A 26,478-nucleotide genomic window follows, 5' to 3' on the forward strand; every position below is an offset into this window, starting at 1 on the left:
CACCCACTAAATTGTTTATGAAATTAAATTCAAAAAGATTTCTGGACAGATTTATTAGATCCAGAAGCTGTACTAAATAAGCAACAAAGATCTAATTTATTAAGCCTTTTATACTTTCTCTTGAAAAGAACTGGGACAATTTGTAGACTTTCAATTAATATAATCTTTTATGCACATGAATTGGACCATATGGTCATAAAAAAAAGTCTCATATATGCCTTCTACATACGTTATTTAATAATATGGTGTTATTATATATTCCAGTATGAATTACTTTGATTCGGATCCCACAAAGATTGTATCACTCTATAAAAGATTATTGTGTTTATCCTTTTTTTCTAACAAGAGGTTTCAATTATGAATGGTCACTGTTTTAAGGAAGATGCATATATATGTTTTAACATTAAGTATGTATAAAGAAATGTTGAATTTTTGCGACTCATGTTTATATTAACTGTCATTCCTGTTTGTCTGTTTTGTGCCATATAATTATTTGAGGTTTTAGGAATAGCTAGTGCTGCTTTTTCCTATATTTTTTCTTTTAAAACATCATTCTCACATGATCGGATCTAGGATCTTGCAAGATTTAATTACAGCCAGCCCAGGTTCCGGATTCTCTGGAAATTGTCTCTCTGCTTGAGTTTCTGCACATAATGTTATGTCAGCAGCATAACCACAATTCCCAGAAGTCTATGCACGTGTCACATGGTATAACTGGACGAATCAGTGAGCTATAAATGCTGGACTCTTTGGAAAGACACAACTGTTGTCACTGCTGTCCATAGATATGTAATTAACTCTGCTCCATTTTTTTTTTTGCTTTGCTCTTAATTCTAAATGAGGCCCAATGGGTCGACTGGAATCTCATTTACATCTTTAAAGTGGGCCTATCACTGATACACAGTATATGCAGCCAGAGTATAGGCAACCTATCAATTTGCTAGGAATTAGTGATGTCACTCATTTACTACTTGGCTAATACTCTGGAGACCAGATTTATATTCTTGAGATACTGGTTCCAAGTGAATTGATAGACTTAATGCTCATTTAAATTGGTTCAGCCTTTACTGTGTGTAAATAACAGACCCAGATTTATGGCTAGATTTTAGAAGCGTATTTGACCATTGAATTGCAATTACAATTACTGGCAAATGTTTTTCACTTCATTTTTAAATGAGACTTAGGGCTTGAAAACAACATAAACATGCACCAATTGTGTATGAGCTAACATTTGCCTGCATGTATTTGTCTGCATCCCCTACAGAATCCTCTTCAAACTCCTTATCACCACTTACAAAGCTCTCTCCCAGTCTACTGCCCCCTATATCTCTAACCTCCTCAGCATTCACACTCCTGCCCGCTCCCTGCACTCGGCTAATGACCGTCGCCTCTCCTCCACTCTAATTACCACTTCCCACTCCAGAATCCTAGACTTCTCCCGAGCTGCCCCCCTGCACTGGAATGCCCTCCCTTGTTCCATCCGTCTCGCTCCCAATCTGTGCTCCTTCAAACGAGCACTTAAAACTCACCTGTTCCTCAAAGCCTATCAACCAACCACTTAACCCCTCATCTACTCTGCTCGCTCTTCCCTCTCTCCCCTGGCACCACCGCTCCCTCTCGTGTCTGATCTGTCTACCCTCCCTTAGGATGTAAGCTCGTATGAGCAGGGCCCCTCTTCCCTCGTGTCTCCATACCTGTTCTTCTGCTCTGTCTTTACTCCATATGTCTGTCCCAGAGTTACTGAAGCATTGGTACTTTGTGTTTATCGTTCTGTACTGTTTAACCCTGTATAGTCTACTGTTTGTACTATGTACGGCGCTGCGGAAACCTTGTGGCGCCCAACAAATAAATGATAATAATAATAATAATAATAATTTCCATGTCTGTAGACAAAAAAATAAGTCTAGTGCATATGGAGTAAAGATGTGAAAATCTCATTAACTGCAAGCTTGAACCCGATTAATGTAGCTGTAAAATTTATGTCTCAAGTCAATGTATTTTAAGATATGTGTAGCTCAAATTAAGGCACATCTCAAAGAGGGATGTATAACTTGCATCTACAGGACCTTGCTTCACTTTGCTCTTGCATGTTAACACCCCGATCTGTTACTCCAAGAACAAGGGGGCACCAGTACATAGTATGTACACCACTAAATAGGGAAGCTAGAAATGGATTAAAAAAAGGTCCTTGATTAGGTCGGTGTCATTGTTCTGTAAGATCTACATCAATATTTTATTTTGCTTTATTTGACATAATCTAGTATTGTACTTCATTTTAATTCATGTTTGGATTTTTTTTTTTAAATCAATAGTACAATTCTATAAAATTGGTGGAAGCATAAAAAAAAGGACGTACATTATCTTTAAATTGGTAATAAATCAATAGCATTGTCAATGAAAATATATCTATAAGTTTACCTCCAATTAATAATTAAAAATGTGATGGTATGGAGTCAATTTTCTTAAATTCTTATGACCATTATTACCTCCAATTTTGTAGAATTCCCCAGTGGGAACCACCAGTTTGTCATCTGTTGATTAAGGGGGGTTGGCAACTTCGCCATCTTATTTTTTGGTGTATACTGCTTTAGTATTTTTAATTAGATTGCTCACAATTTTGATTTATAGAACTTGAATTTGGTTATGCTTTTATCAAGGAGTATTTAGTTGTATTTCTATGCTGTAAAAAGCCTTTTAAAATCACATGCATTTTTTGCATATATATTGTGCAATTTAATGAAATAGTGGGCTTCAAGTAACCCGTTTAATTTTTCAAAGCACATTTGTTACCATGACATTTCATTTGCTTTCAATAGATACATAAAAGCAAAACCCACATGCATAAATATTGTCATTCCATTCAGAAAGAGTGAACGTATAATGTCACTTTCAAATGAATGCATACATAGCTTAAATAACTTCAATGGATATTATACAATAGCAATGAGATGTTGTACCTTGTATGATTTTGAATTGGATACGTTTTTCAATAACACCATGTCTGTTCCATGCTAAGCATCTGTAAACATCTGCTTCTGAGGAGGTTATGTTTACTAATGACATTACCGATCCTCGACCAATCAAGTTGTTTGAGGCTACGTCAACTTCTCCCTTTATCCAGCTCACAGCAGCTGATGGGTTACCATCCACAGTGCAGTTTACAGTCAGAGATTCCCCTTCATTTATAATCAAGGACAGATTTGCTTCAAGTTTTCTTCCTAAAAGCATAACAAATCAAAAAGAGTATACAAAGTACATGGTAGCAAAAGATCCGAAAGAAACAATTCAGGTTGTTTGGAATTGTGTACAAATATTTTAGGCTCCAAAAATAAGTTTATTGAAAACATTATTTTTGGTAAGAATGCTGGCAGTACGCGTTTTTCAATCATAACAGAGCTCAAAATCAATGTCCTACTCATAAGTCTTTTACTTAGCCTCTGTCACTTTTCCACACATCTAGGCAGTATAGCCTGGTGTAATGTTGCACCAATCTTTTGAAAAAAAATAAAATAAAACATTTTTTGGAGATGGCATTGCAACTGGTAAAAGAAATCACAGTATGTTACTTCTCTTTTAGTTCTCTGTAATAAAATAACCAATTATACTCCTTCACCATCTCCCTTCATCAGAGCTGTAGCTAAAATATTAAGTACGTGGGGAAAAAGGGAAAACGTATGCCCCCTAGCCCTCAACTGTAACCAAAAAATTAATTATTCTGTGCCCCCTCAAGCTTTGCACCCAGCGCATTTGACCCTTTTCCACAACCCATCACACACTGCCCAGCAGCCTGCAGAGTAACCCAGGAGCTCCAAATCTCACGAGATTTTAAAATCTTGCGGGATTTGTAGCTCTTAGCTTGATCTGCAGGACGGTTTTTGTCAGCAACATAGGTAAGTATAGTGGACTGGGGGGGTTTATAATATGTCTTGGGGGGATTTTAATGTGTTTGGGGATCCAAACCAAAAGAACCAAACTCTGTCATGTTTTGTATCACTTCATAACAACAGTTCAGAATGCATTGAAGTTACTGACATCTGAGCTGCCATTGTAAATCACCCAGTGTTTGGGAAGCAGCTAAGTTCTTGTGTTTTACCAACCATCGTATTTTTGATGCAGTAATGTTAAATATATACATTTTAGTTACTGTGATCCTGATAACTGAATAACTCCTTACATTTTATATTGAAGAATCTGTCAAACAATTATAGCAGCATGAAAACAAATGTATCACCATACCTTGAGACGAGGAAATGATGACTTCTAGTTTTCTAGGTGGATCTATAATCAAACAACATTGGTAGAACTTTTACAACATTGAATTTCTGTCTTTTTTTGTTAACTCTTAAAAGTTTCTATATGTTAGGGGTCAACAAACCACATTGACACCAACAGGTCAAGTGTTCGGAAGAAATCTTCTGGTGGATTTCTAAACACCCACATTCTTCTCCTTAGTGTTAAGAGAATTTCTAGAGACACCAACCAACAGTCTATTGCTTTGTGAAGCCCTAATATATTTACTGTATATCTGACAATTGAGGATCAATGTCATATATGGGAGATAACAAGTTCTACTATATGTCTAATTACACGGATTGTACATGAGAATACAATTTTCTATGGATCATGCTATTCATTACCTGGTTTACTACCCAGTATTTTTATGGCTTTTAGATCAGACATTTATATGGATGAATATTATTATATTATACTAATATGCTGTGTATTAAAAAATCAGTTTAGCATTGAATGTAATTAAAATAGGGTTTGTTGTAGGTACTTTGTGTGACATTAGTAGAGAAGGTTCAGAGTGCCAGTAAGTCCCTGTCATTCAATAAGCCACAGTCCTAAATAAAGAATTCAATTCCCTATAGTTTATGAAAGATCATTTTAGCTTAAACCGGGAGGACCTACAAAACATCACTCAAAGATTATAATGATAATAAATATATATTATTCTGATGTGTATTACCAGGACAAATCCCCTTTTTATCTCAAATATTTTCAGATAAGCACAATAATCTTTTTCCCATATTTTAAATTATTGATAAATCCAAATTAACTGGAAAAGTTAGAATGGTATCTTATAAAAGTTTTACCTTATCTGGAACCTAAAATAAAGCAATGGTGGGAATTTTAAATTCAGAAGAAACTTAAGGTCATGTGGATGTCCAACTTTTTAATTTCAAAATTGCGGAAGCCCTAAATATATGATTTTTAATTTTTAATATTATAGATTTAAAATACCTACATTGTACAGTTATAGTGACACTTTTGCTTATTCTCTTATATTCATTCCATGCTGAGCAGTAATATACTAAGTCTGCATTGTCAGTTGTTATGTTTGACAGATGGATCTCCAGCCCTTGATCAGTCATATTGCTGGGAACATTATCTTCTCCTTTCATCCAGGTTATATGAGCTGCTGGGTTACTGTCTGTTGAGCAGCTTAATGTCAATAAGTCTCCCTCCAACACTACCATGTTCTCTTTCATCATTCTCTTTTTTCCTAGGAAAACACATAACTATGATTACATATATATATATATATATATATATATATATATATATATATACTCAGAAACATTAGGGATTTGTAAGATTTGAGCCCGTGCCATAGAAAAGCAATAAGACAATGTGTAGGTCCTGACACAAGAGCAGTCACAGCTGTGCATTGCCCTGTTAAGAGTGACAAGGGCAATAAAAGTTTGGTCAAAGCTCATTTTGCTAAAAAGAACCATAAAGTACTTGTTCACTCCAAGTTCATTGTATAATACTTATGAGAAACATAATGGATCAAAGCAATACCTTCCATAATCCATATTTCAGAAGACATTTGTATAAACTTCTAGATGCTGGAAGTGACCAGATAAAATAACATACACAGGACTCATAAAGCTAATATATCAATATAACATAATCATGTTTCATATCTATACATTTGAAAAATCATACCATGTTTAGTGGCATTAATGCCATATCTCCATAAGATGGTTATAATACATTTGTAAATCCCATTACAAGAACTGAATAAATAAAAGAGCAATACAATGGCTGTAAAAAATATTAGCATGCCAGCATATATCTTTCACTGATGTCACAGAGCAGGGTGTTTTGTGCAAGAAAGGATATGGATTAAAAGTAATGAAATGATTTTAGAAATATTTAGTTTTTGGGGATCAGTTTTCCCCAGGATTAGATGACACAAAAGAGTACATGACAGTGCTGTTACCATTTCTATGTTTTATTTCTGTTGTATTTTAATGAAATGTTTTGCATTGATATTTTGGTATGTCAGTTTGTTGTCATAATTTTTATTCTGTAACAGTTTTTGACATATGAACACAAAAACAGAGCATTATTTAATGTGATTTAAAAATGCTCTGTTTTTGTGTTCATAAATAAGTTACATGGCAAATAGGCTTGGTTTTTATAAAGCTACATTTATGCACGGAATATTTTTTTTTACAGTATCTCTGATTAAATTAAGTTGTGATAGCAGCTTGGGATAAGTGAGAAGTAGCTGAAGAGTGTTAACTCTTAAAATAAATCTTAGGGGTCGCAGTACTTTTTGTTTCATAGTAAGTGTAACATTTTTGTGCTGTATAGTACACTGATGCAGAAGGTTATGCTAATTTGTAAAGCTGATGGGATGTGTCTGCTGCAGACACAAATCTTCACAGATTCGCCCCCAAAATACACAGTCACTTTAACAAGTTACGTTGTTACGTTCCCCCCGTCGCATATGTATATTCTACCTAAACTAGATATATATGATACATTTTGAAAGATCTAAAATATGAGTGAAGAATGCAGGAAAATAGATGTATATTTCTCTGCATAGACTCCTGAAAGCGGGACAAAATAAGCCCCACCCCATTATACCTAAACTCCGCCCATAAATGATCAACCTTGTGTAAAACTCCACCCACATTCCCATTAACCTCCACCCCTTTTTTCGTGATGAATCGGAATGTTCCTTCAAAAATCGGGACAGTTGGGAGGTATATACTGTGGAGATAAGCTAGAATGGATATGAAAATGTTCATAACAATATCTAATTTAAATATCACATACTGTAGTAAAAATATGAAAAGTAATATGTAAATTCTTATTTATAAAATACTTTAGCCCCTGCAGTGTATCTACTTGTACCATTAATAACACCTGATTGCATCAGGGATGTCACAAGGCCAGAACAATATGTGAAGATAGAAATTAGTTCAAGTTGCCTGTATCCATAACAAACAATGTCCCTGTGTTCTGTTTCAATATAGACTTCGGGGAAGGTTTACTAAGGATTCTAAAAAGGATAAGTGAACAGTTGCTCACAGCAAACTATCAGATTCTAGATATCGTGTTCAAGAATTCACTAGATTAATGTTGGCTTGAATCTGATTGGTTAAGATGATCAACAACTTCACTTTTCATTTTTAGAAGCCTTAGTAAATCTATCCCATCAACTTTAGAATGTATTACTTTTATCAAATGATTATAGTATTACCATTGATATCTCCTTCGATTTTGATTGATGGAGGATCTGTAACATGAACAGAGAGAAACTTATAAGAATTGTTTATGATTAATTATGTACGTTTATCAGTGACAGATATTGCTTTTACAATTATTAATATCAGTTATTCCCATGTACATTTTTGTTTTTCAGTTAAATAGTTGCTTAACTCTAAACATAAAATAATTGTTATGTAAAACAACATAATAGCAAAGACTACAGAGGTAACATAACAATCAGATGTTGCAAACCTTGAAAATGGAGACTCACCTATAGGAGAAGCTTTGACGTAAGCAGGTGAGCTTATCCCAACATAGCTATATTATGCACAACATTCTCCTACGTATGTATATGCTGACACATAGTGATATTGTTTGTTTCAGAGTGACATACTATATTTTCTTTTGTTCTCACATACACAGTGCCCTTAAAGGTCCTGGCTGCACTCTCTGAAATAATTTTATTCACTTGTACACATTTCATTCATTGAAAGAAGTGCTATGATTAGAGATGCTCAGGCTCGGTTTCTCGAGAACCGAACACACCCGAATTTAGAGGATCTGAGTACCGAGCCGGCTCAGTACTCTTGCGCACCCTCGGAATTGAAAACGAGGCAAAACGTCATCGTTACATCGTCAGATCTCGGATCTCGCGAGTTTTGAATTCCTTTTTAAGATCCAACATAACAGGGGGTGGAAGGGAGGGCGGACCCCCATTTTTCTTTTCTGCCACTGCTGTGTGCCAATGTGTCCTAGATGTGCTAGGAACTGCCGTGTGTTTGTGTCATTGCTCTGTCGCTTACCATCCAGCCAGGTCGCTGCAGTATTTGTCCGAAAGTGTATGAAAATAATATTGTGATCTGTGAGGTGGTCAAAATTGACTGCAAATGACTTGAAATTAGTGTTATTGAGGTTAATAATAATGTAGGAACAAAAAAAGAGCAAAAATATGTGATTTTAGCATATTTTAGAATTTTTCCTAAAAAATCCAAAACCAAAACACACGAGGGCGCTTTTGCCAAAACCAAAACCAAACCCAAAACACGAAGCTAATCCAGATCCAAAACCAAAGCCAGTTCACGGGGGTCAGTTAGCATCTCTAGCTATGATATGATTAGATGAACCTGTTTATTAGCAAAATATCCCTGAGCAAATCTATGAGTCCTTATAATCACTTACATGTTAAATATTAGCCCTATAACAAACTAGGCTTCCTGTAGTTATCATTACACTTATTATATATTCTTATTTCTTATGTTTTTTCCTAATATATATCTTGCATCACAAACATAGCAATTGTTCTCTTGTAGAAGGTGAGCACACCACTTTACTCTATATTGTGTCTCTATATCTGTATATACAGTATAGTACTACATTGTAAAAAAAATCAACTATATAAAATTTGCTGTAGAAGAGATGCTCCTTGCAACCTTTCGGTCAAATGACTACAGTGTATTTCTGAGTTTTAAGCCACTTACTTCAGGCAAAAGTTATATTTTAAATATTAAGAGTTATTCTAGTAAATTGTAGAATCCAACAGAATTGTAGTAATTGGACAAATAAGGAAGAATAATATGTACTTGAGAAAGTGTATATACGTACAGTGAACATCTAGGATTACAGTTTTCTGTGTAGACTTCTTCACAGTTGGAAAAGTCACCTCACAGGTTATAGATTGGTTGTGATCACTCCAAGATGGGGTAAATATCACAGTTGATGAGTTCTTCCAAATTCCATTCTGATTACTCTTTGTCCATTGGAAAATTGGGGGAGTTCCTGAGCAGTTCACAGGAGGAGAACAGGTCAGTGTCACCTCCTGACCTGATAATAGCTTCCTTGGAATGGAGATTTCTGGCAGTTGTGTAAGATCTGAAATACATATTGGAAACATGGAGTTGAATGTCTTACCATTTCTATATGCAAGTCACAAGAAAATCTATTGTTAGCTTGATCATGCTGTCCTACAACTCACTAACTTCACTAGATGCATAGATTGTCCCTCTTGGCTCCCTGCTATAGTGTTGCATTTTTATCCAATGCTAAGAGCATAACAGAGTTATATAATATCTAAGGACAATGAAAATAAACATCTCTTCCTATTATAGTCAGACAAGACTTTGTAGAGCTCAAAGCAATAGCCTGGATGGCATTAATGTAATTTTGGGCCATCCATATATACACCAGATGGGGTGTGTGTGTGGTTTAAGCCAGGAACTAGCTATTACTCAGTTTGTTCAATCTGATCATAGCAAATGACTCTGAATAACAATCCATTGCTTAGTTTTACAGAAATGGTACGACAGATCACAGTTCACAGAAGGTGACAACAGTTTAAGATAAAATAAAAAGTCTGAGATATCGGAAATTATGCAAATTCCTGAAACCCCTGTATTCACCCTTGATTGTTGGGATTGTTCATCATCATTGTCATTTATTTATATAGCACCACTAATTCCGCAGAGCTGTACAGAGAACTCACTCACATCAGTCCCTGCCCCATTGGGGCTTACAGTCTAAATTCCCTAACACATACACATAGACTAGGGTCAATTTGTTAGCAACCAATTAACCTACCAGTATGTTTTTGGAGTGTGGGGGGAAGCCAGAGCACCCGGAGGAAACCCACGCAAACGCGGGGAGAGCATACAAACTCCTCACAGATAAGGCCATGGTTGGGAATTGAACTCATGACCCCAGTGCTGTAAGGCAGAAGTGCTAACCACTAAGCCACTATGCTGCCCAATGAAGTGTACAGCTGAAGAGAGTTGAAATTTGCTGGCTGGAAGTGGAAATTGATCAAAGGTGAAACTGGTACTCAGACAATGCCAAAAAGTTTAGAGACAGAAGATAAGTCAATCAGAGGAATCGGGTAAAGGAAACAGAAACAGCAAAGCTGAAACAATGTAGAACCACATTTTTGTTTGTTAGAAGCCATCAAAAGCCGTCATACAAGCGGTAATCATTGCAATCGGAACCATCTGTGTGTGAATGGAATGGAAGATTGAACATGTTCAGTCATTGATAATTTCCACTTGAAAGATTACACTGAGAATGCTCAAGGTCTTTGATAAATTTCCACTTGATTGATTGTTTTGAGTAAGTTATTTTATATTCCACCAGCATACTTTGCAGCACTTTACAATTGTGAACAAACACAGTATTGACACAAGACTAGGGGCTAGATTTACGAACAGGCGTGTTTGTAAACCCGCCGACTTTCGGCGGGTTTGGCGGCGGTTTAGCCATCGCCGGATTTACTAAGGCTAAACCCGCCGTCCAAACGGCCAGAAATGATGTTTTCAAACCCGCCTCTGTATAAAGCGCCATGACGGTTTCAACAATGTTCAACATACAAACAGCCAGATTTACTATTAAGGGGTTTATAAAGTATTTTGTAGAAAATGTGAATATATAATATTATTAACTGATTGTTAATGGTGGATATAATTATTTATGTTGCACAATTTGTCATGACATATTGTCCAAATAATGTAATAATTAAATAATTTTATCCCCTTTATATAATTGTAACCCCCTGTCACTGTGTGTAGTGTGGGGTGCAGAGGGTACACAGTGCACCTCCTTCTCAAGCCCTGGCTAGCTGATGGGCATGGGTGTAAATGATCAGGGGGTCCCTGCACATGCAGGTGTTTCTTTGTAGTTAGTGGGACACAGGTAATGTCACTTTGGTGCAGTGTAATAGAAGTCACAATAATTTGGGCGCCAGACCATCTCTATAACAAACTCAACTCTTTATTTACACTCTTCCTCCAGCACGATAATCATAATGGTTGCAGCAATAAAGAAATATATGTACAGCTCCTTACTCTCTCCAGCACAGTTCTTAATGAGCAATACGAATATGGTTGCAAATATATCTCATTACTCCTCCTGCACAGTTCTTAATGTTATCCAGATGTTATGTAACATAAATCATTGGTCTCTCTTACACTCCATACTCACTGCAGATACCCTTTCTGCAGGGGTACATGCATGGATGCTAATAGGCAGGCAGCCTCTCCTCCATGCAGCTCTGACACACTCTGTGTACCTCTCAACTGCAGCTCACCCCTCCTCTGCGGGGATGATGTCTCCTGTGCTCTGACACGTCACTCTGTGTACTCTCAGCCTCAGGATCTGACACTACAGCTACCAGGCCTCTTGTAGCAGCCCTCACTCCAGGGCCTCTTCCATGCAAAGTGTCCCCCTCTCTCTTGGGTTCTCTATAGTGGCATGGAGTTCTCCCCCTCATCCAGTGCACACATTCCTTGCCCTGGCTCAGTCACCATGCTCAGACTTCCAGGCAATGCTGGGGGAGCCTGGGAGCTTCCACCCCAGGTCCCCAGCTACAACTCTCCTCTTGTGTCTCCCTTCTCAGTTCCTATCCCCCCTTAATGACAGCCCCTCCTTCCTCTCACTTAGTCTCACAGGCTGGGCTGGGTTATCACCATGGTAACCAGTTTATGTAACTTTTCAGAAACTTCTATCTTACCCTCTAGGTGACCCCTCCTCTATTCACTGAGGTAAAGGTTTAACTAAAACACCACTAGGGGGGTGTTACATAATGAAAATTTTTTATTCCCTCATAAGATAATATTTTATTCATTTTGCCCCTTAATCAATAAATAATGATTGCCAACATAATTTAAATGTCAATGGTACTTTCTCTAATGTTCTGAATGGCAAAATAGTTCAAACAGCATATTTAAGCTATCAAGCCATTCTGAAGCAGGTATTAAAACTGTCCTGTCTTTTGGCTGGCGGTTTTGTGGCGGTTTTGTGGTGGTTTCATCCAAACCATCGGCGGTTTGGACAAAACCGCCAGCGGTTTAGCTTTTTCAATCCGCCACACATCGCCAGTTATTTTAAATTGAAGCCTCAAGTCGCCCTATAGTAAATGCGGCGGTTTGAACCACTAAACCGCCGGCGATGAGTAAGTAAATCTACGATTAGTAAATCTAGCCCTAGGTATTTACAAACAGATACAGAGTTACGAGGGCACTGCTTGCAAGCGTACAATCTATAACAAAACAAGTATTTTATACATGAGGTTAAGTGCCACAGATTTTATATTGGTCCACCCAGAATGCAATGGTAGAACATACTTAGTGAGTTAGAGTGGCTGCATCACCCATCACACAGTAATGGTATGGAATAGGCTGTTTAAGTATTGAAGCAGAATACATTTATGTTTTGCACAAACTGTGAAGAGGAATGGCAGTCAAATAAAATAAGCCTATGGATGTAAATAATTTTTGAGATATTCAGAAGTGGGCCTAAAGAGGTCATGGAAAGAATGAGATTTGTATGGTTTGGAAGATTTTGGGCTAGATTTACTAAGCTGCGGGTTTGAAAAAGTGGGGATGTTGCCTATAGCAACCAATCAGATTCTATCTTTCATTTATTTAGTGCATTCTACAAAATGACAGCTAGAATCTGATTGGTTGCTATAGGCAACATCCCCACTTGTTCAAACCCGCAGCTTAGTAAATCTAGCCTTTTGAGTAGAACTTGTAGATATTTTGAGTGAAGTGAAGAGATGTATGCAAGAGTTAGTGCAGTTTTGTTAATGGCTTTGTGTGTTAGTAGAAGTATTTACTACTGGACTCGGTAGTATAGTCAACGAATGTAGTGACCGACAAAGTGGTGCAGCAGTAGGAAAACATTTTTCTAGTAAAGCTAGTCTAGCTGCAGCTTCTAAAATAGATTTAGGGGTGAAAGCCTAGTTAGGGCAACACCAATAAAAAGGGAATTGCATTAATGAATGCTTTGTCTTGTGTGAATTACCTGTGTATTCTGGAGATGTGTCTTACAGGTATGTAGCAGGACTTGAATATAAATTGGATGTGGGGAATAAAGCACAGTTCTAAGTCAATGATGATGCGCAGACTGCAAGCTTGAGGGGTAGATAGCTTCTGATGATGATTTGCTCAGTTTTAGAAAGATTGAGTTTGAAGTGATGAGTGGACATTGAAGATAAAATAGTAAAATGACATTCAGTAATGTGGGACAACAAAGAAACTAAATGACCCAGAGAGGATAGATCCATTTTGAATCTGCAAGCCTCTCTTGCACTGGCTAATGTCATTATTCATGAGTCCGCCATCAGACCAGGATGGCTTGCCATCATTGATGGAACTTGAAATTCTGGATTGTCCCAGCAAATTATACAGGAGAATGTTAAGGTATCTGTCCGTGAGCTGAAGCTCAACAGAAGTTGGATCTTGCAGCAAGACAGCAGTTATCCTAAACACCTAAGTCAGTCTACACAAAAAAGTTGTAGCTGAAGAAATTTTGTGTTTTTGAATGGCCAAGTCACGGACCAGACCTTATTTCAATAAAAATGTGATGGCCAGACCTGAAGCGGAGTATTCATGCAAGAAAGCCCACCAACATCCATGAGTTGAAGCAGTTCTGTAAGGAGGTATAGGCCAAAATTTCTCCATTACTGTGCGGTACAATTATGTTTGATTGAAGTCATTGTTGCTCAAGGAGTTCACATAATTTATTGAAACCTAGAAGTTCACATACTTTTTCCGACAAAGAAATGTATTACTGTATCATTATCAGGGCCGCCATCAGGGGGGTACAGGGGGTACAGCCAGGCACCAGAATGCGATCGCAGGGGTGGAGGAATCATTCCCCTGCGATCACATGATCTCATGTACTGGGCCCCATGATTTCTGGTGGCGGCCCTGATCATTATGATCAATAAATGTTTGAAAAGATAAAACCTTTTTGTGTTATTTAATTTACTGAATCTATTTTTATGACTTAGAACTGAACACATTTAAGGTCACTTGTATGCAGAAACTCAGAAAATTCTAGCACTACTGTAATGTATTACCTCATTTTTATAATGCTGTATATTATATGCTGAAATAACAACAATAATAAAAGAAAACAAGTAGAGACATACAATTATAATAAATAAATATATATATATATATATATATATATATATATATATATATTTATATATATTCATATACATATATATGTATATCATAACAAGGAACCATTTCCATACCATATGACACACACATGCAAGCTTTTTTTTAACAATAAAAAGGGGATAGTGGGTTGTATCCACAGTTGAAGGATAATTTTACATGCAGCACCACTAGTGGCAAGCAGTAATCCCCCCCCCCCCCTTGTTATTCTCTGGTTTGGTGGGAAGTACAGTATCGGGGAGAGTGGAACAATGATTTGCATTTGCTCTTCTGCATACCTTTCCACCAAGAGCCTAAAAGACTTGACAATGGGAAAGCCCCAGAAGGAATGATACAGATAATATGATGTAGAGTTACTCTCTGGCTATTAGATTACTATTATTATAAGACTTCAATTCAATGAGGTTTAACCAATTTGCAACCCTCCTTAAAAAGAAAAGTGAAAAATTAATCTTGCAGGACAATTAACATTTTGTAAAAATTACTTTAACCAGGCAGAGTAACTTTGCAAAGCAGAAATAAATCAGCTTAATTACAAATGTAAATATTATATTGTGTGTGTGTGTTCTCAAAATTGCCCACTAAGTGGCAGTGTTTACTCATAATTATATAATCTCCGCTAGTGGTTTTAAATATATGGTGTAGCTGACTAACAAGACCAGTTACATGAGCAAATGTGTCAGCTGGCTAAAAAGGATACATGTGCTGAGAGTTAGACCTGATAAAAATGTGGCTTACACAGTGTCATAAAATTTACATCAAAGGCCAAGGATTTAATACAAAAAAAATATTTCTAACTAAATGGCAATAAATACATGGGAATCAGATAGATTTCAGTCAAATCAAGATTTGGGATAGCAGAAGTTAATAGAAGTAGTATTTGAAGACTTTGAGAAATATACAGTCTAAATGTTGATCTGAGAAGTCTCACGGTCTTTCATACAAATACCAGCAGAATCTTGTTATCATCAGTGAAGGGTTGTCAGTTATGTTTTAATGTAGCTGAGTTTGAAAGAGATGGCACCAACAGGCATCTATGTTTCTGGCTTAGAGAGATTGGCAGTATAACAGGATGGATAGTTGGCACCCCAGAAGAAGTGTAAGGAAGGATTCTACAGGCACGGTGGTATGGTAGAGAGGCAAAGGTCCCCATAGTAGTGTTAGAATGAAACAAGGGACACAGGGCTAAAACTGCATAAACTTGTGGGTTTATTTTCTTTGCTTGTGGCGTAAGGTTTTACCACAGCAGCAGAAAAGTAGCGGTAGTATAGAGAAGTAATACCGCAATACTATCAATATGCAATGTTATTCAACATGTCACAAAATAAATAACATTTTATGAATCTTGTTTCAACAATATCAGCAATACACAAAATAAATCACCACAACACCTAGGTCACTGAATAAATATATCTCACTTTGAAGTTAGGCACTGTGCTCCAGTGAAATGTGTTTCACTGGATAAGTACATTTGAGAGATAACCATTTGCTAACAAGTTAATTAGACCATTACACTAAATGCTGCTACAGCTAATTATCTAGATAAATCAATTACGATAGACCTTTAGTGCAATTAAACGACAATTATTACACAAAATCAGTAGAGATGCAACAGAGATTAATCCAACTTGTTCAGCTTAGATGCTTTAGCAGAAATAACAGTAGATTAGGGTCACTTTACAATAGTCTCCACCTACAGGGGTAAATTGTAATCCACTGGTTAAAGCGAAGTTTCAGTTGAACACATGAAGCTTATTTACTTGTACAAGAGGAAATCAGTAACTTACACCTCCCAGCAACTGTAGAGTCAAACAACTTGTAATCGTTTCTCAGCAACCATTTAGGCAGTTCCACAATAGAATCAAACTTCTGTTGCAATGTAGACGAACTCTCGAGACAAATGAATTCTCTCTATGTCCCTTGCACACTGTTTCAGCTACAGATAAATTTAAATACAGCAGTCTCCCTTCAGACAGCAGCATAACTTTTCAATTGCAATATTACAGTCTCAGTCAGAGGTTTTAATAACACAGTTTGAGGTCTCACTTCTCAAATAGCTTGAACATAGCAAATCAAAATAAATCATAAACTTATCTGTCTTCACATGAGTCCCGCTGACATCTCAAGGGCAGTGGGAAGTTAAGTCATTCCTTCACTTCAAAGATGCTTTCTTCTGGGCTGACTTTTTAATCTGACTTTTACATACTTTAGCTGAAAACATTCCTGAGAACAACAGCTCTCAATGGCTCCTTGTAGGAGGATCCTCATTATCCCAGGCAGAATTCACAGCACACTTCACAGCAAAACATTCAATAGCCTCTAGCAGTCCCTTTTTGGCTCCTCCCCTTTCCTCCAAGAATCTCCTGAAGCCTTCTAGTACATTCTGGCACCAAAATGCCCGTTTTCATGGGCTTTTTGTAACTTATTCCAGTGTCTAACTGCCTCTACGTGCTTCTAGTGCAGTCTGGGGCACTAGTGAGCAGCCTGGGACTGTAGTTTGCAGTTTGTCCACCCCAACATGGTTAATGCAATTTGCAATAAACTTCCCAGAGGTAGTCTGGAAGATGTAGTGTTCTGGATGAATGCATGCAGTAATATACTTGGGATTTGCAGGGTTTACAGCAGAAAAGAAGACAGCGAACAATCTTGAAATAATACAGCATGTCCTGCCTCCCAATTTCTCTTTGATTCCATAATCCTTCCACTTGATTAAATATTTTAAGATCTGGGGGACACCAGAATACCTTATGCAGTGTACTCTTTGACATTTGACCTTAGCAGGGGACGGGGAGATTGGGTGGGAGGGAGCCGAAGATGCAGATTGCAGAGTCGCAATCAGGCATTCAATGCAACAAAGGGTACTCAGTCAATGCCAAAATGTTCAAAACCCTCTTGCTGATGTATCAGACAAAGAAAATAGAAACAGAGTAACTGGACTGTAGAACAACAATAATAGGTTAGTGTTTGTCAGAAACCATCTTAAATAGCAATGGTAATCATTGGAAGCAGACATGTCAGACTGTTGGTGAAGTGAAAAATTGGCATTGAGAATTCTCAAAGTCTTGAAACTTCTACTCTAAAATTTGGCCTGGGCATGCTCACAGTCTTTAATGCAAATAGCAGCAGCATCAAATGATCTTCATGTTATTGGTGAAAGGTTCACTGACACCAGATTGGGCAGTGCTCAACCTGTTGGTAAATCTCATGCATGTGAAGTCTCTTCATTCTGGATGCATGCTAGCCCAAACAGGGAGCAACCACTATGGACAAGCAGCATGCTTCTGTGGAGCTCCTGGACCTTGTCTTTAACAGATGCTCCTAATAGGTTCTGGGTACACATTTGATATGGTCTATCTTAATATAACTTGCATTATATTACATTTTAGTGCTATCTGGTTACCTCTCTTCCTTAATAACAAACACCTCTGACTCATGCCCAAAACCCAGTTGAAACTAACTGCTATTAAGCATATTACATTTTAAGGGCAAAGGGGTTGCTAAAGCAAAGAGCATGCTGACCTCATCATGTTATGAATTCACAGGAATAGGAGGTGATGTTATAGTAAAAACACAATGGAGTTTATAGTAGTTGAGTGCATATAATGATGGTCCGAATACAAGCACACTGGATATTACAGTAAACAAAAGTAGCCAGGTGAAAACACAGAGTCTGAGGTAGTGCAGGGACAAGTCACAGCCAAAAGACAATGCATGAATATGACACAATATTTGTGGTTATGCAGGAACAACAGTCTTTGTAGCAATGCAAACATATACACAGTCTTTATGGAACTGCAGTCCGTGCCTGAGGATACTGTGTAGAGCTATATGAATAGCATGCAGATGCAAAGCCAGATATCAGGAACCAACAAACTGTAAGGTGCGAATCCAGGTATCCAGAACCAGGAGTGCAGAGCCAGGAACTGCTTAATGCAAGGTCAGAATCTTACAGGATACCGACACAGGAACCAGGAAGCTAGCATGTAAAGCTATCACTGGCAATGAGTGAGAGTTTATAAAATGAAGCCTTCCGATCAGCAGTCAGAGGGAGACACACATAGCAGATCTGAGTAGCAAGGGCAAGGGACTAGCCTCCAGCCTAATTATGTAGCATGGGTTTTGATGTATAAAAATACCTGTCACCTTGTAGCAATGTGGACCGCAAATAAACACTGGTGGGATAATGACATTGACACCAGCAGCAGCAGCATCTATTTATATAGCACCACTAATTCTGCAGCGCTGTACAGAGAACTCACTCTCCTCAGTCCCTGCCCTATTGGAGCTTACAGTCTAATTTCCCTAACACACACATACACACAGACGAAGGTCAACTTACTAGCAGTCAATTAACCTACTAGTATGTTTTTGGAGTGTGGGAGGAAACGCAAACACGGGGAGAACATACAAACTCCACACAGATAAGGACATCGTCAGGAATCAAACTCAGTGCTGTGAGGCAGAAGTGCTAACCACTAAGCCACCGTGCTGCCCATAGCATAATGCTGTTAGCCTTATGTGGTGTCCTTTGTTGCAGTGGGTGTTGGTTGTAGGGAATTATCTATTACATCATTTAGCAGTTATTCATAATAAGGATATGGCACAGAAAATAGTGCTGATGTATACAAATTTATTTCAGTAGAGGAAGGGACAAGGTTTATATCAGGACTGATCCTCACTGTAGCTGTTGGGAATGTGTTACAACTCTGTCTGTCATTTGTACCTAGCAGCAGTACATCATACCACCAGAGGTGCTGCTGTTCTGCTCCTGAACTCTGCAACATACCTGAAGGAGTTAATCTTCTTGCCTGAGGATTAATTAGAACTGCACCTGTCACACTACTTTTAATACCTGCCTCAAGCTGTGCTCTGTGCAGTTCATCCCGTGTGTTCCTAACTGCTACTACCTGCTCCTGTTCTTTTGTTATATATCTGCTGGACTGACCTTCTGTGTATGACCCTTGCCTGTTTCTTGGACCTTGCCTGCTTGCTTGAGACCCCAAATCATTTACCTGTACTTTGGACCACGCTGTTTTGCCTGTTGCCCTGATCTTTTTGCCTGACTTCTGGACCTCGCTTATTTGCCTCATCTCAACCTGGCTATTTGGATTTATTGTCTGATCACTGCTTGATCCCTGGACTCTGTCTGCTCTCCTGGACTGCCTTGTGCCTTTTGGACTGGGGTAAAACGTATTATATCAGTACCTGCCATTGTTACTATACAGTCTCTTTAGGAAACCTGTGCAAACCTGTGTATCTGAGTCATCTTTTGTTTGTGTATTCACTTTAATAAAGACACTTTAATTTACATTTTTGTTGCTATTAGTAAATACACTGGGATTCATAACAGAATGAGACAAAGAACTAGAGTCCAGCCTAGTGCCCATATTTAAAACCAACCATTCAGCTTAATTTCATTTAATGATTGATGTTTTCAGCCCATCAGAACTCAGTGCAAAGCCTGTGTAATAAACTATTCTCTGAAAATCTTTCAGTGTGCACCAAACAGGTTATAAAGGTGCATCAGTGGCAGGGGACCTGCTCTATATACCCATTAATGCTCCCCACAACTAAAGTAATTGCTGGCAACTTCATCATACATCACCAAGCTGCTTATAGCAATGCCAGCCACTAAATGCACTTAACTATGCGTTTGCAGGCCAAATACAATTAAAAAATCTATTTAATCCACTATAGTCTATGGATAAATCAAGGAACCTGGGGACACAGTATAGGATAAATCTGGCATTTGGGCCACCAGTTGTACAACCCTGCACCATCTGTTCATTTTGTTTCTATGATTTCTTAAATACTGCTCTAAAGACATACAAGTAGGCATTTATTATATGCGTAAAATACAGTCAAATGTCAAATCCATTTACAGTTTGCAGGGTCCCGGAAACATTGATGGAAAATACATAAAAGTGTAAAATGATGTCTAAAATCTTCCTAAATTTTAAATGCAACAAGGGAAAACACACATTCTCTTAAACAGACCATAACAAATCACATCTGCACAGTAAAATAAAATGTTAAATATAAATTAAATGTATCATTATATAATATCCAGTCATATGGTTTAAAGTGCATGTATAGTGTTTTGCCACTTCTGAATTGCTAAAATAAGAACTCTTGCACTATATATAGTGCAGAGCAAATCAAGGAAAAAAGTAAATTTGCTCCTGGACAAAACCATGTTACAATGTAAGGGGTGTAAATTAGTTTACTATTTTGCACATAAGGAAAATATTGGCTGTTTTTTCATGCAGCACACAAAAACTTGATAGCTTTATGTTGCAGTGTAATTTAAACTTGATCTAGGACATGCCGTATCCCAACTATATATCTTTCCCCACATTTTAAATTTACCTCTAACTCAAATGCAACATGGTTTTGCCAAGGTGCAAAGTTGCTACTTTTTTGCTTTACTTTCCTTAATGATTAAGGCTTTGTATCTGGATAATCTGTATGGTACAAACTCTGGGAAAAGGGATGGAAAATATGGAAATTGACACTTTGAGATGCATTAGATAATAAGGAACTGTGTAAAGAGTGCAAATGTCAGCAACATATAAAATCAATGATTATAAACTGGGGTTTCCACTGTATTCCTGCAGTAAATACTCTGGCAAAATAATTGCAATGCTTGAAATAAATTTGAATACACATTACATCCACAGGGCTTAATTATTCAATAGGCTAACTAGGCTGCAGCCTAGGGTGCGAGGCTTTTTAAAATATAAAATTAATTTTAAAATGTAAGAATATTTTTTTCTCCAAAGTTAAAAGGAACATGAAATAAAAATATAGTAACATTTTAATCTTGACGTGTTCCCATGGGAAAGGCTGAAGACAATGCGTCATTGTTGGATATGCGCTCCAGGATAAGTGAGTAGGAGAGACAAGGATGGATACAGGTGCAGGCGTGACACCCCCCCCCCCCCTCCTTAGTAGCGCTCGCTCATGTCTCCGTTCTGCTATACAGTTCTGATTTCAATTAAAACAAAATGAGTGACAACGATTGCTTTGACCCTTTTAAAAAGTGGAGCAGAGTTTTGAAAACAGAGGAACATAAACATTGGTGGGGGGGGGGTGGTGTCAGGGGGTAAAGGAAGCTTGATTTTAAATTAAGGACAAGTTAATTTTTACCTACCACTTGGAAGTTAAGGGAGAGCAATGAGCGCATTATCATAAATCAATTAACTCTTTTCTAAACAAGCTGCACAAAAGTTAAATTCTGAAAAGAATCCTCTAATTTCTCCAGATTTAGGATTGTTATTTACAGGAGTTTTATATCTTAAGCTGGGTACACACTACAGAAATTTCAACCAACTTTTTATGCCGAGCGATTTTACATGCGATCGATGTTCCGATCGCTCGGTCCATGGACTGCATACACACTAGCCTTCTTTAGGACGATAAAGGGAAGAGCGGATGTCCCTTTAGCGACTTTTCACATCCATGTTGTCATGAGCAATGACTGTAATTTCGTACTCACTGTTGTGGATCGGTCGGAAGTTTATACACACTGCACAGCGGAAACGAGATTGGAACGAAAATATTAAACGGTACGACCAACCAAATGAGGCGACAATCGTCCATTTGGGCAGACTTTCTACCATCGTGTCACTGCACACACTGACCCGACTTTTGAACGAGCGGTCGTATGTCGGCTGTTTGAGCCGATTATTGGATGAAAACTGTGTAGTGTGTACCCAGCTTTAGTCTTCTATGATACATACTTTATAACACAATTATATCTGCTTTATTTTTAACAGTCATTTAACACCTCACATGGACATAGGTTGTGTCACAATAATTACATTTGTGTTTGTTGTTTTACCATCTTCATACATGAAATAATAGCTCCCACTAGTCAGGGTTAGTGCCTGGGGAGGGACAGGAGATATAAATCTGGGGTGGGGGGCAGTTTGAAGCACAGCAAATATTGTCTCAGGTAACGTAATGGGGTGAAAATCCCCTTTGTGAACATTAGTCTTAAACTGACTATTCTATATTATTCCTATTAAATCATAAATTTAAATCAATGCAGAACTTACCAGTTACTGTCACAGATATCGGGTGTCTATTATAGGAATTTTTCACTGGACTTCCATCACTTTTTTCAAACCTGAAATAATACTCCCCAATGTCGTCTCTCCTGGCATCAGTTATTGTCAGTGTACAGTCTCTTTTATCTGGATCTCCCGTCATATGGAAGTTGTCTTTTACCCTTGCCACAGCCTTATTGGAGGCTACAATACTATTAGCTTTTATCATCCAGAGTCCTTTGGAATCTTTGAATGTCGTTGTATAGTCAGCGACAAATCCACAAGGGACGGTGACGCACAGACCCTCCTCTACAGTGACGCTAGGATTCAGAATCTGAATTGAATAACCATTCGGATACTGGCATATGATATCTGTGGAGAGATATATTAAATTAATACTCAGATACTGGCAACAACAAATACACAATGAGTTTATAAGGAGGCAAACTGCATAGATAAAGTATTGTAGCATTTTTAGGGCAAGATGTGTATAATCTTTGAGTCACTCACCTGCAGCAGGCTATACGTTTATTTCCTAGAGGTTTGCCCTTAAATGGGGTTTTTACCTTCTGTATTTTTTTCTCATTTTTAATTTTAAAAACCCCCCACTCTTCCCACATTAGTAGTTGTTGTGTCTTTTCAATGTGGTCCCTGTCTTCTGTTAAATTTTTGAAGATACCCAATAATTAAAGACATAGCAAATGTCAAACTGTCTTCTATCGCTGGGTCGATTCTGCAGCCATCACATTGCCCATGCAGTATGAATTCTTCACGTGTTTAACACCATGAGGTGTAAATCTAGTAAGAAGGTGGCCAAACTGCGTTGTGGTGCAGAGGGAACAAATGTAAAATGTGTGGAGAGATTTAGAGTTTGGAGGGGAAACGTCCTATCTCAACTCTAAATCACAGTGTTGAGTTAATGCTTCACAGTATTTGTGTTACATGCAAAGCAGATGGTATTTTCATTGCATTTAAATAATTGCATTTGCACCCCTTGTATCTCAACATGGTTTGTCTAGACGCAAATTTGTACCCGTTGGCTCCCAAATGCAAATCAGGCCACAAACCATTAACGTGTAATGCCATGGCTAACCAGATGGTTTGCTGTTGAATCATTGTAAGTATAGGAACTGGCGGGGAGAACCGCAGATTAATAACAGACGCTGGTGACGATAAATAAATAAAATACTTCATTTTTAATGCATGAATCAGCAGCATCTGTGGTCTTGGTGGAGGTAACGGGTTTGTTGGTAAAATAGGACATTTTGCACCTGATGCAGAGTTGAGTTTACACCCGTTTGCATAAATTGCATGGGATCGCTCTGCGCATGCCCACAGGAGTCCCACAAGTCCCTACGCCTATGCTGAGTTTTACGCATCCAGCCTGAAAAATGTTGGGGGATTGAAAGGGCATTCTCATGTATCCTGAGTACAGTTAGGGCGTGGTTATAGAAATGTGAGCTGCTGCAGACCTGAGCGCTGATTTATATGCACCTTTTATAGCTGTATTATTTGCACCAGCTCTTAGACTAGTGCTAATGCACACTGATGATGATGATAACCAGCACTAGTCATCCTCTTCTGATTGGTTGATTGTAATTTCATGTGAAGCTGCTGGGTGTTTTCCTCATTGATTATGTATAGATGATCTTGTGTGTGTATTTAAAAAAAAAAAATGTAGTTACCTTCATCTGTATACAAGAAGCAAGGATGCATCTTGAGATACGTCCGACTCAGCATATGGGCTGAAATACACTATTGAGCTATTTGTGCACACATTTTTGGGCCATATCAATATATATATATATATGGCCCAAGTTGCATTCAACTCTGCACCAGGTCCCTTACAATGGGAGGAGACGGGCAGAGCAAAGCATTCTTTACTAGGATGCGATTGTATATTTTAAGGACATTCATTGCATTGCAGAAGGGCCCAAAACCACGTCTACTCTGCAAAAACAGGATAAAAATGTAAACGTTTAATTCAGGGGTGGTACGGTGGCTTAGTGGTTAGCACTTCTGCCATACAGCACTGGGGTCATGAGTTCAATTCCCTTCCACGGCTTTATCTGTATGTTGTATGTTCTCGTTGTGTTTGCGTAGGTTTCCTCTGGGTGCTCCGGTTTCCTCCCACACTCCAAAAACATACTGGTAGGTTAATTGGCTGCTAACAAATTAACCCTAGTCTGTCTGTCTGTGTGTGTCTGTGTGTGTCTGTGTGTGTCTGTGTGTGTGTCTGTGTTAGGGAATTTAGACTGTAAGCCCCAATGGGGCAGGGACGGATGTGAATGAGTTTTCTGTGCAGCGCTGCAGAATTAGTGGCGCTATATACATAGATGATGATGATGGTTATAAAGTGTTAGGAGTGTTGCGCGTGATGTGCTTACACTTTTGCACAGAGCACATTTGTGTTCTTTTCATCTACCTGCACATAAAGGCACACAACTAGTATGAGGAGACATCTCCAAAGGCAGAATTTTTTGAGCTGATTTAACACATGAGAAGCGCATTATTAGTATTGGTGTCAATACAATGGAGCTTAGTCACAACATGGACTGGATGTGCAACACAAATTGCTTCGGTTTTTCACTGGTGAGCTAGCTTGTCCGTTTATGGCAGCGGTAGAAGTGCGGGTTTATATGGTACTTTGTCATACCGCCACTTCTCCTACTGCCTTCATTGCAAAACTATCAAATTCCATTCACTTACATTCCCATTACATTTTCGTAAAGTCGCTTCGAAATTTCCATACCCCCACTTCTAAGTTTCAGCTTTGACCACTGGTTCAATGGATAAAAATGGCACCTAGCTATGCATGGAAGTGTATAAATTAAGAATTTTTTAGCACACTACTATAGGCTGAGGACGTTGCACTACCTGTTGACTCTTTGGTTCAATATATCACACTTACCTTTCAACAGGAAGGACAGGATGATGATCACATGGTAGACCCACATGCCGGAGCTGTTCCCTGAACACAGCTAATTTTTATCCTGCATAAGATCTGTGAACTGAGGAAATTCAATGTTAAGAACTGAGAACACTCCTACACATTTATAATATAGTTGTCCATGTTACATGCTTATTATGCATACCTTCCAAAATGTCCTAAATCTGGAGGACTGTTTTGCTGTTTCCACAGTCAGGACTTTTGCCCTGACTGCCATAAATGTTTTCTGCCACAATAGATAGGGTAAGTAGAGGAAAGCTGGAAAGGGCATGGCTAGGGGTGGATTGGCCATAGAACCTACCTGGGACTTTTAATTTTTTTTCTTATTTAAAGAAAGTGAAAATTATTTATTTATATTCTACCTCAGAAAGGAGGTGATGCATCAAGGCTGGTCCGCAGTCCCCTGGATCATTGTTATTTTAATAAATCTGGTGCCACCTTAATCTCTCCCCCCTTGCCTTGTCTTCAAAGTAGGGGCCATGTGGCCTATTGCTACAGTGCACAGCCCCTACCTCCTCTATGATGGCCCCTCCCCCACACAATGCCGTGGTGGTACCTACTTCCTACATTGTTCTGTCCCTGACAAACCTGGGCAATTTATGGTAAGTAATTTATCAGAAACACAGACACTCTGGGCGAACATATACAGGGACAGATAGTCTGGGGATTAATTTTTAATCTGGATAAGGGAGTTAATGATTATAAAGGGGTTAATTATGTTGAAGGGGTTGTTATGATGAGGCTGGAATTAATGAATTTGAGTAGGGGTTAATCTATTATGAGGGGCATAATATTGTGTGGCAGTCACAAAAATGCTCTTTGTATTATATGGCGGTCAGTAGGATGTTCTTTGTATTGTGTGATGGTTATTAGGATGCTCTTTGTATTGCAAATGTATCACTAATACTATCCAAATTATCCTGCAGAACAGTATAAACTTTTCAGTACTTTACGGTATTTTCGTTTAGTTTGAAAAAAGCATTTTTTTATTTGTTCATGCTAGTGTGTTTACTGT

At 38.1% G+C, this 26,478-nt stretch overlaps 1 protein-coding gene across 1 annotated transcript in view; it reads right to left on the reverse strand.

Moving 5' to 3' along the window:
• Nucleotides 1–26,478, reverse strand: part of LOC142107463 (sialic acid-binding Ig-like lectin 6) — a 43,066-nt gene that overhangs the window by 9,096 nt on the left and 7,492 nt on the right. Inside the window, exons 2-7 of the mRNA XM_075190899.1 lie at nucleotides 25,425–25,524; nucleotides 22,523–22,885; nucleotides 9,112–9,378; nucleotides 7,502–7,537; nucleotides 4,237–4,278; nucleotides 2,958–3,218 (exon numbers count right to left, since the gene is read on the reverse strand). Coding sequence (XP_075047000.1) covers nucleotides 2,958–3,218; nucleotides 4,237–4,278; nucleotides 7,502–7,537; nucleotides 9,112–9,378; nucleotides 22,523–22,885; nucleotides 25,425–25,470 — 1,015 coding nt within the window. The 5' untranslated portion in view covers nucleotides 25,471–25,524. The remainder of the gene's footprint in view (nucleotides 1–2,957; nucleotides 3,219–4,236; nucleotides 4,279–7,501; nucleotides 7,538–9,111; nucleotides 9,379–22,522; nucleotides 22,886–25,424; nucleotides 25,525–26,478) is intronic.

This window comes from Mixophyes fleayi, chromosome 11, assembly GCF_038048845.1.
Source record: "Mixophyes fleayi isolate aMixFle1 chromosome 11, aMixFle1.hap1, whole genome shotgun sequence".
In the NCBI taxonomy this organism is placed as follows: domain Eukaryota; kingdom Metazoa; phylum Chordata; class Amphibia; order Anura; family Limnodynastidae; genus Mixophyes; species Mixophyes fleayi.